General features: G+C 42.2%; 1 protein-coding gene across 1 annotated transcript; it reads right to left on the bottom strand.

Annotated features, from left to right (window-relative positions):
* Nucleotides 1-6,531: 6,531 nt before the first annotated feature.
* LOC106589620 (Kruppel-like factor 1) lies at nt 6,532-11,107 on the bottom strand. The gene is made up of 3 exons (XM_014179823.2): nt 10,742-11,107; nt 9,417-10,341; nt 6,532-8,069 (listed from the first exon to the last, which is right to left on the bottom strand). Exons 1-3 carry the CDS (start codon nt 10,817-10,819, stop codon nt 7,894-7,896), a joined length of 1,179 nt encoding a protein of 392 aa, XP_014035298.1. The 5' UTR covers nt 10,820-11,107; the 3' UTR covers nt 6,532-7,893.
* Between the last annotated feature and the right edge of the window lie 6,323 nt (nt 11,108-17,430).

Consider the following 17,430-nt stretch of genomic DNA (forward strand, 5'->3'; position numbering starts at 1 on the left):
TTATTATTCTGTCGGTATCGATAGTCTAAAAGTTTAACCATGTGGTATGGTTAAACTTCAGTAGAGGAATGCATGGTCAAACCTTGGCTCTCTCTTCTGAGGTAAGCTGGTCTCAAGAAAGTAACCCTGGGTGGGCTTATATACTGAACGTAGAAAACTGTCACATGACGCCTTGTCCTGTCTGTGTCCCTGGGGGCGTGCCGATGACTGAGTTAAGCTTTGAACAGAAATACAATTCTATCACATTAACATCAGTACATAGCCTCTCAACATATTCCAAATAGCTTTAATCTTATTAAATAATTGTATACAACCATTAGATGTAAGTCTCACCGCTGAGGCTAGTATATAAACCTTAGTATGGTAATATGGCCATATTGTCTCTAATGAGCCTCACAAAATTGTACCAAGCAGACCAGTTCGTAGCTGGATTCTTCACCTGATCTTTTATACCTCTCCAGAACATAAATGTCGTTCGGTTCTCCAATTCTGTGAGGTGGAAGAATCCTTTGTTCTCTCCATGAAAACACTCTGTCTCTTTATACTGGGGCCATGGGGCAGGACATTCTCCTTTGGAATTTTACGACCGCCTTCACACAGCCTTGTGTCAGAAGTATAGAGGTCGGGGGATGGTGCATAGAAAAGGCCTGGTGCAGAGGGAGGGGGTTCAACTGTGCTCTCTGTACCCAGAGAGAGGGCAACGTCATGACAACAAGAACCAAATTCAAACAATGTGCATTACAGTGCACATAAAATGCAAATCTTGCACTGTTTTTAATCCGTGCAGACAGACCAGAATGCTTTCCGCTCATGACGGATGCACCGTCATAGTCTTGCCCCACAAGATTATTTCTGTAGTCCAGACCATGTCTTTCAAGGCAATCTATTATCATTTCTGTGAGACCTGCTGCATCTAAGCTTTCAGCTGACAGAAAGTGTAAAAAGGTTTTAGTACCTCACAACTAAAGACTTTTGTTATTTTTTCTTTAACTCTTTGGTTTCATCTGCAATTACACTAAAAACTTCACTTTCTTTTACTTCTCTTATTATTTCACTTTGTACCATCTCAGCTCAGCCCTCAAGAACTTCCTTCTGGCTTGTGTACTTACCATTGCCACATGCATTCATCCTTTTCTCTTCATCCTTTTCTCTTTTCTCTATGCTTTGCTATTTCTTCTAAGATTGTCAAAAAAATCACCCTTGTTGTGAGAGTCATTAGACTCTCGATGACCTCTCTGCGCTATATTTTGAGTGGCAGTTAATGAGAAGCACATCTGCAATTGTTTTAATGTAAGTACAGTTTTCCTCCACTTTCTTTTTCTGGTCCTCATTTATGACATCTAACATTGATGAGTTGTTGTCAATAGCCCTTTTATGCTGATTCCAAGCATACATAGCATTGATATGATGCTCTGCCTTTGAATGGAGCTTCAACCCAGAATCTTTAAACGGCACCTTTTTCCAGTTACAAAAACCTGACTGTGATGTGAAGGCAGATTCAGGTGTATTGGGCAGAGAAAAATGCCTACATGCGAAACAATAAGTCAGAATATTACAGAATATTCAAGCCTTGAATTGTCCTTATACCAGGAGCTGTTGAAAGCCCTTTTCCTAGTGCCATGCTGAGTTCTGGGAAATGTTTTCAAACACGGCTGTACAGGGCCCTCTTCTCTGGATCTTGAAATGTCTGAAATACACGTTAAATAATGTGTCATATCTCTATGGAAATGTATAATTAAGGGAGCCACAAGATTAGATTCTAACAGCTGCTAACTAAAATGTGTAGTTTAAAGTATAGGCCTGGCCTACCATTGGGTCCTTTTGGAACAGAAGTCTAATATCTCTTTTCATGTTTAATTGACTCTATGCAAAAATAAGACAGTCTATGGTTACATCTAAGCATCCAATTACTCACATTTTAGTCCAATCTCAATCTTAATTACAAATCTCCATTATCATAACTGTTAGTTAAATTCAACTACAAGCCTAAGTTACTAGTTAGATCATGGCTAGCCCTACTCTGCAGTAACTGAACTAGCTATCATTTCTTACACCTTTACGATAGCAAACAGGCTATCTGCAAATTGTGGTCATCTTTTGAGTAATGTTAACAGATTGATAATAACAATTGCTCGTTTTGAGTTAAAGTACGAAAATCTGAGTTAATGGATTTCAAATTGCTGAATGTTAACTTACTAGTTACCCCACATTAGCTAAACATTCGTATACTGTAACTTACAACACTGCACTGTATAAGCTTGTATTACTAGCGCAGATGTAAACATAATGTTAGGCTAAATTGGAAACCGATATCTCTTATCTGATTATCTGTCTGTTAATGAAGCCAAAGGTCTAACATTAACTTACACACCGACTCAACTTTCGTAAAAGTTGTTCAGGAAACCTAAACCCGATGCTAAACCTTAAAACTTACTTCAAATATGATGCTTTCGCCAATTGCGAAAAGAGCTCGTGGAGCTGTGGAAATATTCTCTCTTCTTCTTCTTCTGTATGTTCTTCTTATTCTTATTCTTCTGTATCTCGCAACCAATGTTAATATTTTCTATTCCTCGTCCTCGACTTGAAAAACGTGTCGCCAAACGTCAAAATAAATGCTTCTTTCAACAAGAGGTGAAATGAGATGTTAATCAGTATCAAACTGCCAGTAGCGAATGACATTTTGGGCTGGCACACAGGGTGGTCAATCAGATGTCAGGCATGTCCAGTGCCACCCCGGACACCCCTCTGGCTCCGTCCCGGTTGATATGTACATGGTATGTACACTGAGTGTACAAAACATTAGGAACACCTGCTCTTTCCATGACATAGACCGACCAAGTGATGTCACTTGTTAAATCCACTTCAATCAGTGTAGATGAAGGGGAGAAGACAGGTCAAAGAATAGTTTTTAAGCCATGAGACAATTGAGACATGGATTGTGTATGTGTGCCATTCAGAGGATGAATGGGCAAGACAAAAGATTGAAGTGCCTTTGAACAGAGTATGGTAGTAGCTGCCAGGCGCACTGGTTTGTGTTAAGAACTGCAACGCTGCTGTGTTTTTCACACTCAACTGTTTCCTGTTTCTGGACATTTATAAGAAATCCAGCTATGCCCTCAGACAAACAATCAAACAGGCAAAGCGTCAATACAGGACTAAGATTGAATCCTACTATACCGGCTCTGACGCTCATTGGATGTGGTAGGGCTTGCAAACTATTACGGACTACAAAGGGATGCAAGCAACACTGAAGCATGCATGAGAGCACCAGCTGTTCCGGACGACTGTGTGATCCCGCTCTCCGTAGCCGATGTGAGCAAGACCTTTAGACAGGTCAATATTCACAAGGCTGCGTGGCCAGACGGATTACCAGGACATGTACTCAGAGCATGCGCAGACCAACTGGCAAGTGCCTTCACTGACATTTTCAACCTCTACCTGACCGAGTCTTTAATACCTATATGTTTCAGGCTTACCACGATAGTCCCTGTGCCCAAGAAAGTGAAAGTAACCTGCCTAAATCCAGGCTGTATCACCACCGGCCGTGATTGGTTGTCCCATAGGGCGGTGCACAATTGGCCCAGCGTCGTCAGGGTTTCTAGGCCGTCATTGTAAATCAGAATTTGTTCTTAACTGACTTGCCTATTTAAATAAAAAATAAAATAAAAAATGACTACCGGCCCGTAGCACTCATATCGATAGCCATGAAGTGCTTTGAAAGCCTGGTCATGGCTTACATCAACACCATCATCCTGGAAACCATCATGTAGTGGGGGTGCTTTGCTGCAGGAGGGGCTGGTGCACTTCACAAAATAGATGGCATCATGAGGAAGAAAATGATGTGGATTTATTGAAGCAACATCTCAAGACATCAGTCAGGAAGTTAAAGCTTGGTTGCAAATGGGTCTTCCAAATGAACAATGACCCCAAGCATACTTCCAAAGTTATGGCAAAATGGCTTAAGGACAACAAAGTCAAGGTATTGGAGTGGCCATCACAAAGCCCTGACCTCAATCCTATAGAAAACTTGTGGGAAGAACTGGAAAAGCGTGTGCGAGCAAGGAGGCCTACAAACCTGACTCAATTACACTAGCTCTGTCAGGAGGAATGTGCCAAAATTCACCCAATTTATTTTGGGAAGCTTGTGAAAGGCTACCCGAAACATTTGACCCAAGTTAAACAATTTAAAGGCAATGCTACCAAATACTAATTGAGTGTATGTAAACTTCTTACCCACTGGGAATGTGATGAAAGAAATAAAAGCTGAAATAAATAATTCTCTCTACTATTATTCGGACATTTCACATTCTTAAAATAAACTAGTTATGCTAACTGACCTAAGACAGGGAATTTTTACTTGGATTAAATGTCAGGAATTGTGAAAAACGGAGTTTAAATGTATTTGGCTAAGGTGTATGTAAACTTCTGACTTCAACTGTATGTGAGAATGCTGTTCATTGACTACAGCTCAGTGTTCAACACCATAGTGCCCACAAAGTTCATCACTAAGCTAAGGACCCTGGGACTAAACACCTCCCTCTGCAACTGGATCCTGGACTTCCTGACGGGACGCCCTCAGGTGGTAAGGGTAGGCAACAGCATATCTGCCACGCTGATCCTCAACACGGGGGCCCCTCAGGGGTGCGTGCTTAGTCCCCTCCTGTACTCCCAGTTCACTCACGACTGCGTGGCCAAGCACGACTCCAACACCATCATTAAGTTTGCTGACCACACAACAGTGGTAGGCCTGATCACCGACAATGAGACAGCCTATAGGGAGGAGGTCAGAGAGCTGGTAGTGTGGTGCAACCTCTCCCTCAATGTGAGCAAGACAAAGGAGCTGATCATGGACTACAGGAAAAGGAGTGCCGAACACGCCCTCATTCACATCGATGGGGCTGTAGTGGAGCGAGTCGAGAGTTTCACGTTCCTTGGTGTTCACATCACCAACAAACTATCATGGTCCTGTTGGGTTCTGAGGATATGAAATATACTTATTAATGTCACTGACAGAGAGAGGGTAATGTATAACATTGACATTATGTCAGGATATGTTATTGTTAGCCATCAGGGCGCCTATGGGAGGAAAAGAGACACAGTCTGGTACGAGTCAACATGACAGCCGTGAGTTGGGGAGCAGTGAGCACTTTGGGGCAGAGATCAGGTCAGATGACGTGAGGAAGAACAGACACTAGTCAAAACTAAGGTTTTGACTAGCAACATAAATGCATTGTCCAGGTGTTCGATCCTTTGGGGTGAATAAACTTGGTTTAAGCTTTCATAGTGTCCGTCGAGTTCTTACTCTGATATTTAGAAACTAACAGTCCAAACACACCAAGACAGTCGTGAAGAGGGCACGACAACACCTTTTCCCCCTCAGGAGACTGAAAAGATTTGGCATGGATCCCCAGATCCTCAAAAAGTTCTACAGCTGCAACATCGAGAGCATCCTGACCGGTTGCATCACCGCCTGGTATGGCAACTGCTCGGCATCAGACCGTAAGGCGCTACAGAGGGTAGTGCGTACGGCCCAGTACATCACCGGGGCCAAGCTTCCTGCCATCCAGGACCTATTACTAAACAGTGTCAGAGGAAGGCGCCAAAAATGTTCAAAGACTCCAGTCACTAAAGTCATGAACTGTTCTCTCTGCTACCCTACGGCAAGCGGTACCGGGAGCGCCAAGTCTAGATCCAAAAGGCTCCTCAACAGCTTCTACCCCCAAGCCATAAGACTGCTGAACAATTGATCAAATGGCCACCTGGACTATTAACATTGACCCCCCCCCCTTTTGTTTTTACTCTGCTGCTACTGGCTGTTTATTATCTATGCATAATCACTTTACCCCTACCTACATGTACAAATTACCATGACTAGCCTGTTATTTTATTGTGTTACTTTTATAAAAAATTTTACTTTAGTTTATTTAGTAAATATTTTCTTAACTCTATTTCTTGAACTGCATTGTTGGTTAAGGGCTCGTAAAAATACTTAAATAATAAAAAAAATACATTTTTTTTTATGTGTGTGTGTTAAAATGGTTCAACACACAAAGGGCATCCAGCTAACTGAGCACAACTGTGGGAAGCATCGGAGTCAACTTGGGCCAGCGTCACTGTGAAACGTTTTCAACACCTTGTAGAGTGCATGCCCCGACGAATTGAGGCTGTTCTGAGGGCAAACGCGGGTGCAACTCAACATTAGGTAGGTGTTCCTAATGTTTTGTCCACTCAGTGTATACGTTCTTGCGCTAACACTTGCACTTATCTTTTGTTACTATCACTGACTTTGCTGATATTGTGGAACAGTTTGACTTACTATGACTGTGATATGTGGTTGTCTTACCTACCTTAAGATGAACGCATTAACTAAGTTGCTCTGGATAAGAGTATCTGTTAAAATACAAAAAAATAAAAATAAAAATATCACTTCATAATATCCCTGTAGAACAGAGACACCTAGTGGTTAAATTATACATTTGCGCTTCACTCACACTGCAGATAACTTACAAATTAGAAACAAACTCAATCATGCAGAGTCAAATAAATGTATTAAAATTAGCAAATTATACAAATAAAACTTTTGAGAAAAGTGATATTAAAAGTATGACGTTATGAATTATATTAATATGAAAAGCCTTGCAAATAAATACATTTATTCAATTGGAAATTGTACAAAATTGTTCTGCTTGGTGTATTTTCAATGTTGTTCAGTTGAGGTGATCTGTCTCCATGAAATTAAGATGCTAGTAACTTTTACCAAATGAAAAGTTGATATCTTAACCACATTTGAACCTTAATTCAAGAAAAATCTTAGCCTTAATAAAAAAAAAAAACATCTTTAGATAATTTACAGGAAATATTAAGATCCATAAATATAATGTTGGATATTGGAAACAACCCATATTTGTATGAAGTTCCTTGTACAATGTTTCAGCCAGAATGACACTCCCCAGTGACACAGCCTGTATTGACCTTTGAACTTTGTGTACATTTTGGGTGGTAATGTTCTAACCTAGTTTCCAGACTACATTCCACTGGACGTCTCCACTGCAAGAGCAGCAAGAGGAACTGCCCCTCCCTACCTTCAGGCTATGCTCAAACCCTACACCCCAACCCGACCACTCCGTTCTGCCACCTCTGGTCTCTTGGCTCTCCCACCCCTACGGAAGGGCAGCTCCCGCTCAGTAGTCAAAGCTCTTCTCTGTCCTGGCACCCCAATGGTGGAACCATCTTCCCCTGAAGCTAGGACATCAAAGTCCTGCCCATCTTCAGAAACCATCTGAAACCCTACCTCTTCAAAGAGAATTATAAATAATCCCCCTCCTCACCTCGAGCCCCCCCCCCCCCCCTCCAAGAAACATTAAAGAAATCCCAAAATCCTGAACCAACACTTGCTTTTGACTCCACCCCCACCTTTCTAGCTCTGACTTTGCTGATAACTACTTTATTGAGGAGAAGAGTAGTTACTATGCCTGTGATATGTGATTGTCCCACCTAACTCTTACTGGAAGTTGCTCTGGATAAGAGCATCTCCTAAATGACTCAAATGTAAATGTTTATTTTTAGTGTTGTCAGTGTGTAACTGTAAGTCTCTTCGCTACTTTAGCTGTTTATAGTGTGTGGACAACGTGTGTGTGTCCACTGTATATCTTTGAGTAGTCACGTCTCCTCTTCATCCATGATAACATTACTCTGCCCAGTAGTTGCGTGTGCACCGCGTGTGTTGATTAGATTAGTGTGCGAGAGAGAGAAAGAGAGATGTAGACAATAAGAGAGAGAGAGAGAGAGAATGAGAACCAGAATGACAGTGGAGAGTGTGTATATACAGGTACACACATATTAGTGTGTAGGATCTCACACAGCCCCAGTCATACCCATCCTCCACTCCTCTCATCATGTGTGTCTCTTCATGTGCAGGGCCAGGTGGTCTGAGCGGGAGAAGGCTCTCTGACACTGCAGACACGCGTAGGGTTTCTGACCCGTGTGTTTACGATAGTGACGGGTCAACTCGTCCGAACGGGCAAACTTCCACCCACAGCCCTCCCACGTACAGTGGTATGGTTTCTCCCCTATGGAATCAATAGCACACAAAAGCAACCAGTGTCAAAATCAGTTGGCTCATAAGTGACTTGTTTTAAACACTCCGTAGCAATTGTAGTCCCTCTGCATTTGTTGATACAATGTGTTGATAATTCATAGTGTAAGTTGTATCCTATTCAATAGGGTTAATGCAATCAAAGATCCTTGGGACGTCCATACCCTAACCCCTACACTAACCCCTAACCCCTATCCTTAACCTAACCCTAACCCAACCTTAACCCTTACCTAACCCTAACCCTTTCCTTAACTGTTTTAACAACTTCAATGGGCTGACGTCAGAGTTGGGACGTCCCAAGGATCGTGTAGACTTTTTCTATTCAATAGCCATTACTACTAAAAGCGATGAATCATTATTCATCCGTATGAAGTTGTCCATCATGCAGTTCTGCCTATTAGCCGTAATGTATTCTAATCCCTAGAATATGCATTAATGCCTCAATATCTGTGTAATGTATTCTAATCTCTGTATTCTTACCTGTGTAATGTATTCTAATCTCTGTATTCTTACCTGTGTAATGTATTCTAATATCTGTATTATTACCTGTGTAATGTAATCTCTGTATTCTTACCTGTGTAATGTGTTCTAATCTCACCTGTGTAATGTATTCTAATCTCTGTATTCTTACCTGTGTAATGTGTTCTAATCTCTGTATTCTTACCTGTGTAATGTGTTCTAATCTCTGTATTCTTACCTGTGTAATGTATTCTAATCTCTGTATTTTTACCTGTGTAATGTATTCTAATCTCTGTATTCTTATCTGTGTAATGTATTCTAATCTCTGTATTCTTACCTGTGTAATGTATTCTAATCTCCGTATTCTTACCTGTGCAATGTATTCTAATCTCACCTGTGTAATGTATTCTAATCTCTGTATTTTTACCTGTGTAATGTATTCTAATCTCTGTATTCTTACCTGTGTAATGTATTCTAATCTCTGTATTCTTACCTGTGCAAGGTATTCTAATCTCACCTGTGTAATGTATTCTAATTTATGTATTCTTACCTGTGTAATGTATTCTAATTTATGTATTCTTACCTGTGTAATGTATTCTAATTTATGTATTCTTACCTGTGTAATGTATTCTAATCTCTGTATTCTTACCTGTGCAATGTATTCTAATCTCACCTGTGTAATGTATTCTAATCTCTGTATTTTTACCTGTGTAATGTATTCTAATCTCTGTATTCTTACCTGTGTAATGTATTCTAATCTCTGTATTCTTACCTGTGCAAGGTATTCTAATCTCACCTGTGTAATGTATTCTAATTTATGTATTCTTACCTGTGTAATGTATTCTAATTTATGTATTCTTACCTGTGTGCGTGCGGAGGTGAGACTTGAGGTGGGAGCTCTTGGTATAGGTCTTACTACAACCTGAGTATTCACAGCTGTGTGTAGCAGCTCTCTTCTTCACCACAGTCCTGCGGCCGTTCTTCCCCTCCAAGCCTCCAGGGGGAACCCCTGAGGAGGTGATAACTAGGTGGGGCTGCTGGTGCTGGGAGTAGGGGAAGTGGTTGGAGGAGGCTTGTTGGTGGTGGTGGCCGTGGAGGTTGTAGTCTCTCTGGTTGCGGTACAGACCCAGGTGGTGGGGGTAGTTTTGGAGGAAGCTGTAGTGGTGGGTTCGAGATTCAGAGGTCATAGAGGTTGTCATGGAGACAGGTGCTTGGAGGAATCTGCCATCTTGAAACGTCATCATGGAAGTGTGTTGTTTGGGGTAGTAGTGTCCCATTCCAAAGTCCCATGATTTGGCCTTAGTGAGGACAGCAGTGGCTCTATCTCTGCCATGTCTCTCCTGGTTACTTCCGGGGTTGAAACCATACTGGTCCACGTTTGGTTGAATGGGGAATGATGATAATGATGATGATGACCAAACCTGTTGGTTGTGAAGTTCTGGTATGCCTGAACCAATGGTCTCTAAGGGGGTGAGCAGCTCAACCATCAGGCTACTGCTGCCCATATGAAGCCTGTCTGGACTTATTTGGTCCGTCAACACCCCTCCTCCATCATGGTAGAGTCCAGTTTGGTCCGGCTGAGGAAGACGCTGAGTGTTGTAGTCCAGAGAGGGGTTCAGCTCAGGTGATGGGCTGCTCCAGTCTGACAACAAGAACTCCATGTCCCATGAGGGTTCACTTTCATCGTCCAGGTGAGGAAGAACTGGCTGCTGGTCACTGGTGTTGCCAGGTGACGTCCTCTTGGTTTGAGAGTCCAGACTGAGAGCGCCATCCTCAAATTTCCACACCTTGTGTGACAGTACAAAAACATCAGTTCATATCGAGCCTCTCTTACTAACTTCACATACATTTGTAAATAACCAAACAACACCCACTAACAAATTAAAATAACAATTTTATAATTAAATCATAGTTTTGTAATAACTTTTTAAATAAAATCCATTTGATATTTGAACAGATCTTAAATCAAAATCAACGTATAGTCCTAAATGTGTTGGCTTTGTTGGGGATGAGGCTGTGCTCACAGGGAGTTGCGAGTCAAAACATGTTGTTCAAAGAAAAGTTGATGGCATTTAGACACTAGCCCCAAGACTCACCCTCTTAAAACAAAGTAATACAAGTGACAACCCTTTTTATTGTTTCAGCAAAATGTAGAAACCAAATAAAAGTAACAAGTGGAATACGTACCTTCATATTGTCATTAGAGTGAACAAAGTTTGAGAAGGAGCTGAAGGATGGTAGCACAGCACCTTGTGGCCCAGCCATCTGATCAGTTCGAGTTAGACGTCGACTTTACACAGGTTACAGTGGTGACAGTAATGTGAGGTTTGTATTTTCTTCTACATGACCATCTCACAATGGTTAGACTATTGCAAATTATAAGTAACCAGTCATCCTGAAAACAGTTACACCTGTCTCTTATCCAATTCCACATGCCAAGTAACCTACTTTCTTTTTACAGTTGTCGTCTCTCCGTTCTACCCGTCTACCGCCCCCCCCATCTTTCTCTCTCAGTTGTGAACGTGACTTCAAATCTTCTCTGTTCATGTATCTTCTGATGACTGTTGGGGGGTGGGACGTAAGTGTGTGTGTGTGTGTTCTACGCCTACTCCTTTTCTTACTCCAGTCCTCTCCTCTTAACCAGGAGAAAGAGTGAATGAACAGTTAAGCTATCTCCCCCCTCGCTACCACTCCCTGTTTTTGGATCCTGAGCAGAAATCTATAGCCAGCAAAACAATTCCAAAGAGAAAGAGAATTGAAAAAGAACAATAAATAGATGTCATTCTAGCTAATGAATGTTTTGCACAAAACAACTGAAAATGTCATTTCAAGTGTATTAGAATTGTTGTTTCTCTGACATGTTATGGCGTACAGTGCAAGCGGAATACCATACTGGCATTCGCCTCTTCATTCAGCTTCATGATCCAACTCAAACTCCCCTCCCCCACTACTAAAACTGCTACACACACATTGAGCAGTACACACGCCTCTGGGACATGTGGTTCTGAGAAGACCTGTGTGTCTAGTAGGTGATTATGTGCTAGGCTGTGTTTATCAGTGTGCATGGGGGCCAAGAGAGGCCCCTGTTTGACAACAGATAATGGTGCTGCTGACTACTGCCTGTCCCTGCTGACTGCTCCATTCACAGATAAAGACTCTGTCACTCTTTTTTACAATCTTTCACTTTATGTCTACAGAGTGTTACTTGGGAAAAACCTTGTGTTAGAAAGGAGCTACACTTCAGTTTGTTATGAATGCCCTATGGCCACTTTTTACAAATACTGTTTATATTATGGCATCATCACTATCATGAATTGGTGCAATCACTGGTGTAATAAAGTTCAATGTACCGTATTGGTACACATGAATTGTAATAATAATCAGATTATATTAATGTAAAAAAGCTCAAGGACACAATGTTCATATTTTCCAAGCAATTCATTTTTTTTTCATTGCAAGTATTGCTTTATGCAAGTATATCTAATGTTTTGCTGTGTGTGTGTGTGTGTGTGTGTGAGATGCAGGCAGCTCAGGTGGGGCTCAGTCATCCTTGGGAAGGTTGGAAGAGCTGGTCCGAAATGTCCAAACTCACCTGAAAAACCTGATGCACTTTGTTTTCTTCTTGGTCTTGGGGTGGACAGACAGACAGACAGACAGACAGACAGACAGACAGACAGACAGACAGACAGACAGACAGACAGACAGACAGACAGACAGACAGACAGACAGACAGACAGACAGACAGACAGACAGACAGACAGACAGACAGACAGACAGACAGACAGACAGACAGACAGACAGACAGACAGAAAGAAAAGATCAGTGTTAAAAAGAACTAAACAACACATATATATTATGAACACACCAGACATCCATAGTAAATTATGATAATCCCTCAGAAATGTCATTTTCTTTTGGATTCAATATTTTAAGAATTGTAGCTAGGTGGTTTTTATTTCTTCACCACCTGCTTCTCAACCTCCACCTCCACCTGCCTCTCAACCTCCTCCACATCCTTCTCCACCTGCTTCTCCACCTCCACCTCTTTCTCAACCTCCACCTCCACCTGCCTCTCAACCTCCACATCCTTCTCCACCTGCTTCTCCACCTCCACCTCTTTCTCCACCTCCACCTCCACCTGCCTCTCAACCTCCACATTCTTCTCCACCTGCTTCTCCCCCTCCACCTCTTTCTCCACCTACTTCTCAACCTCCACCTCCACCTCCACCTGCCTCTCAACCTCCTCCACATCCTTCTCCACCTGCTTCTCTCCCTCCACCTCTTTCTCCACCTACTTCTCAACCTCCTCTACATCCTTTTCCATGTCCACCTCCTTCTCCACCTACTTCTCGACCTCCTCCACATCAACTACCTTCTCCACTACCTTCTTCACCACCTCCTTCTCCACCTCCAGAGCCTTCACCTACAGAGAGTCCTTCCCCAGAGGCTCCACCTCTTGAAGATCTTCCTCCTCCAAAGGCTTCACCTCCGGGTAGAGGTTCAAATATACCTCCATGCAGCCGTTGAAGGGATTCAAGTTTTCAATGTTATAGGTGGCATCAAAGTCCACAAAGAGCTTTGTTAACCTCCAACGGAGCTTGTGCTTGGCCACTTGGTGGTCTTGGCCAAACGCCCTATTGTAGATCCTCATGAATTTTACACTGGCGCCGAACGGGGTTTTGATCAGGTTTTACGGGTTAGAAAATAAAAACATCTACAGTACACGTCAAAAGTTTGGACAAACCTACAGTACACATTCAAAAGTTTTTCTTTATTTTGACTATTTTCTACATTGTAGAATAGTAGTGAAGACATCAAAACTATGAAATAACACGTATGGAATCATGTAGTAACCAAAAAAGTGTTAAACAAATCATAATACCTTTAATATTTTATATTCTTCAAAGTAGCCACCCTTTGCCTTGATTACAGCTTTGCACACTCTTGGCATTATCTCAACCAGCTTCATGAGGAGTGCTTTTCCAACAGTCTTGATGGAGTTCACACATGTACTGAGCACTTGTAGGATGCTTTTCCTTCACTCTGCGGTCCAACTCATCCCAAACCATCTCAATTGGGTTTAGGTCGGGTGATTGTGGAGGCCAGGTCATCTGATGCAGCACTCCATCACTCTCCTCCTTCTTGGTCAAATAGTCCTTACACAGCCTGTGAGGTGTGTTTTGGGTCATTGTCCTGTTGAAAAACAAATGATAGTCTCACTAAGCATAAACCCAATGGGATGGTGTATCGCTGCAGAATGCTGTGGTATCCATGCTGGTTGTGTGCCTTGAATTCTAAATAAATCACTGACAGTGTCACCAGCAAAGCACACCCACACCATCACACCTCCTCCTCCATGTTTCATGGTGGGAACCACAGATGCGTAGATCATCCATTCACCTACTCAGCATCTCACGAATACATGGCGGTTGGAACCAAAAATCTCAAATTTGGACTCATCAGACCAAAGGACAGATTTCCACCGGTCTAATGTCCATTGCTCATGTTTCTTGGCCCAAGCAAGTCTCTTCTAATTAAAGGTGTCCTTTAGTGGTGGTTTCTTTGCAGCAAATCGACCATGAAGGCCTGATTCACACAGTCTCCAATGAACAGTTGATGTTGAGATGTGTATGTTACTTGAACTCAGTGAAGCATTTATTTGGGCTGCAATCGGAGGTGCAGTTAACTCTAATGAATTTATCCTTTGCAGCAGAGGTAACTCTAGGTCTTTCTTTCCTGTGGCGGTCCTCATGAGAGCCAGTTTCAGCATTCCAGGTGACTACCTCATGAAGCTGGTTGAGAGAATGCCAAGAGTGTGCAAAGTTGTCATCAAGGCAAATGTTGGCTACTTTGAAGAATCACTTTTTTGATTACTACATGATTCCATATGTGTTATTTCATAGTTTTGATGTCTTCACTAAAATTCTACAATGTAGAAAATAGTAAAAATAAAGAAAAACCCTTGAATGAGTAGGTGTGTCCAAACCTTTGATTGGTACTGTATATTTATATACAGTCGGGGTCTCAACTTACTGTTGAGAGTTAGAATAATAGGTGCATAAGGTGCAATTTCGAAATTTGGTTGTGCATCAGCAGTGTCGTGTCATTGACTATCATTAAATGTGAAGACTGTATAATATCAAATTAATTCTCTATGTGTAATTTAATTACACGATTAAACTAATCATGTAACTTGAATTAACTAGGAAGTTGGGGCACCACGGGAACATGTTGTTTATAGAGTTTCAATTTCCTGAATATAACTCTTCAGATATTTTCATATCTTATCAAAACAGTCGCTTATTAATGAATTTTACCTCATTAGTCTCATTACTGATCGTCGCAAACCCTTGGATATCTGCACGAACCCTAGCATAGAATCATGAATCGGCGACATACAAATTGGCTTAATTATTTATTTACTAACTAACTTAAAATAAATCACAGAATTACATAAACACACACAAATAGTCACACATTGGTTACAACATGATACAAAGAAAAAGTCCCTAGCGAACGAAACCGATATGACGGCTTAGTAGACAAAGGAAAGGGGTGGGGACTGCTCAAAAGCGGGAAACTCATGGAGGATTACTACACTCATAGAAATTGCTAATACTTTGAACATGAACAACCGCTCATTCAAAAATAAATTGCAATTTACATATTTACAAGTGTCTGCCTTTGTTGTCCCTCTCTGCGATTGCCGGTCCGTCTGATGGATAGTCATGGAGATCAAAGTCGTATGTTGTTAGAATGGATAATTCAGACTACCATTCGGAAATGTTCTTAGATCGGATGCGTTTACCAGACTAAAGTATTTAAACAGCTGTAGATTGAATAATTGTTCTTCCGTTTGTAGATTTCTTCACCATTTCAACGTGGGAATGATCTCCATGTTCTCTGGTCTTGTCCTTTGGCACAGTTGCCAACCATTTCAACATGTAGCCACCGCTTCATGTTTTCTGATCTAATGTAAATTTTGTCGGAGGTGGGTTTTATACTCTGTGGAAGAAGGGGCAGTTCCAGAATGCCTTATGTGATGTCTGGTCACGTGGGCGTGGCCACTGACTTGGTTAAAACCTTTATATGAAGAACAATTTTCTCATTTAGAAGGCTAACATCACATTACATCTTTTCACAAATAGTTTCATATTTACTCATTCATTTTATAAAACATTCAGGTAGAAAAATAATAACTGAGGAATGTACACTTCCAGAGATACCGTTATCTTGTCCTACTGCTTTCTGATGTCACAAAATAAAACAACTTTGACAGGATTGTTCTTTAAATACCCACGGACCATTCCCACATTCTCAATAATACAAATATTGTTTAATTATTCAAATTTTTGATGTCCAAGTGTCTCTCTGTGTTCCATAGTTTACATTCCAAACTCGAACACTACAGAGCATAGAGGAACCCTCTGGAGACCCTCTGGAGAGCCCTGCGGTTGTGGGTGGTGCAGTTGCAGTTGGCGGTGATACAGCCCAACAGGATGCTCTCGATTGTGCACCTGTAAAAGTTAGTGAAGGTTTTCGGTGACAAGCCAATTTTTTTCAGCCTCCTGAGGTTGAAGAGGTGCTGTTGCGCCTTCTTCACCACACTGTCTGTGTGCGTGGACCATTTCAGTTTGTCGGTGATATGTACACCAAGGAACTTAAAACTTTCCACCTTCTCCACTGCTGTCCCGTCGATGTGGATGGGGGGGGGGGGGGGGGTTCTCCCTCTGCTGCTTCCTGAAGTCCACGATCATCTCTTTTGTTTTGCTGACATTGAGTGAGAGGTTCTTTTCCTGACACCACACTCCGAGGGCCTTCACCTCCTCCCTGTAGGCTGTCTCGTTGTTGTTGTTAATCAAGCCTACCACTGTTGTGTCGTCTGCAAACTTGATGATTGAGTTGAAGGTGTGCATGGCCACGCAGTCATGGGTGAACAGGGAGTACAGGAGGGGGTTGAGAATGCACCCTTATGGGGCCCCAGTGTTGAGGATCAGCGGAGTGGAGATGTTGTTTCCTACCTTCACCACCTGGGGGCAGCCCGTCAGGAAGTCCAGGACCCAGTTGCACAGGGCGGGGTCAAGACCCAGGGACTAAAGTTTAATGATGAGTTTGGAGGGTACTATGGTGTTGAATGATGAGCTGTAGTCAATGAACAACATTCTTACAAAGGTATTCCTCTTGTCCAGATGGGATAGAGCAGTGTGCAGTGTGATGGCGATTGCATCGTCTGTGGACCTATTGGGGCTGTAAGCAAATTGAAGTGGGTCTAGGGTGACATGTAGGGTAGAGGTGATATGATCCTTGACTAGTCTCTCAAAGCACTTCATGATGACAGAAGTGAGTGCTACGGGGCGATAATCATTTAGTTCAGTTACCTTGGCTTTCTTGGGAACAGGAACTATGGTGGCCATATTGAAGCATGTGGGGACAGCAGACTGGGATAGGGATTGATTGAATATGTCCGTAAACACACCAGCCAGCTGGTCTGCGCTTGCTCTGAGGACGCGGCTAGGGATGCCGTCTGGTCCGGCAGCCTTGCGAGGGTTAACATGTTTAAATGGTTTACTCACGTTGGCCATGGAGAAGGAGAGGCCACACTCTTTGGTAGCGGGCCGCGTCGGTGGCACTGGATTATCCTCAAAGCGTGCAAAGAAATTGTTTAATTTGTCTGGAAGCAAGACGTCAATGTCCGCGACGAGGCTGGTTTTCTTTTTGTAATCCGTGATTGTCAGTAGACCCTGCTACATACGTCTCGTGTCTGAGACATTGAATTGCAACTCCACTTTGTCTCTGTACTGACGTTTTGCCTGTTTGATTGCCTTATGGAGGGAATAACTACACTGTTCGTTTACAACCATATTCCCAGCCACCTT

The sequence above is a fragment of the Salmo salar genome, chromosome ssa02, assembly GCF_905237065.1.
Source record: "Salmo salar chromosome ssa02, Ssal_v3.1, whole genome shotgun sequence".
NCBI lineage: Eukaryota > Metazoa > Chordata > Actinopteri > Salmoniformes > Salmonidae > Salmo > Salmo salar.

What these genes read in the sequence shown, in the direction of transcription:
- LOC106589620 (XM_014179823.2), bottom strand. Translation starts at nt 10,819, where the DNA reads ATGGCTGGGCCACAAGGTGCTGTGCTACCATCCTTCAGCTCCTTCTCA. An exon ending in ACTCTAATGACAATATGAAG is followed by an intron (nt 10,342 to 10,741) that starts GTACGTATTCCA and finishes CTGTCACACAAG; the next exon opens with GTGTGGAAATTTGAGGATGG. An exon ending in TCACCTCCGCACGCACACAG is followed by an intron (nt 8,070 to 9,416) that starts GTAAGAATACAT and finishes TTGATTCCATAG; the next exon opens with GGGAGAAACCATACCACTGT.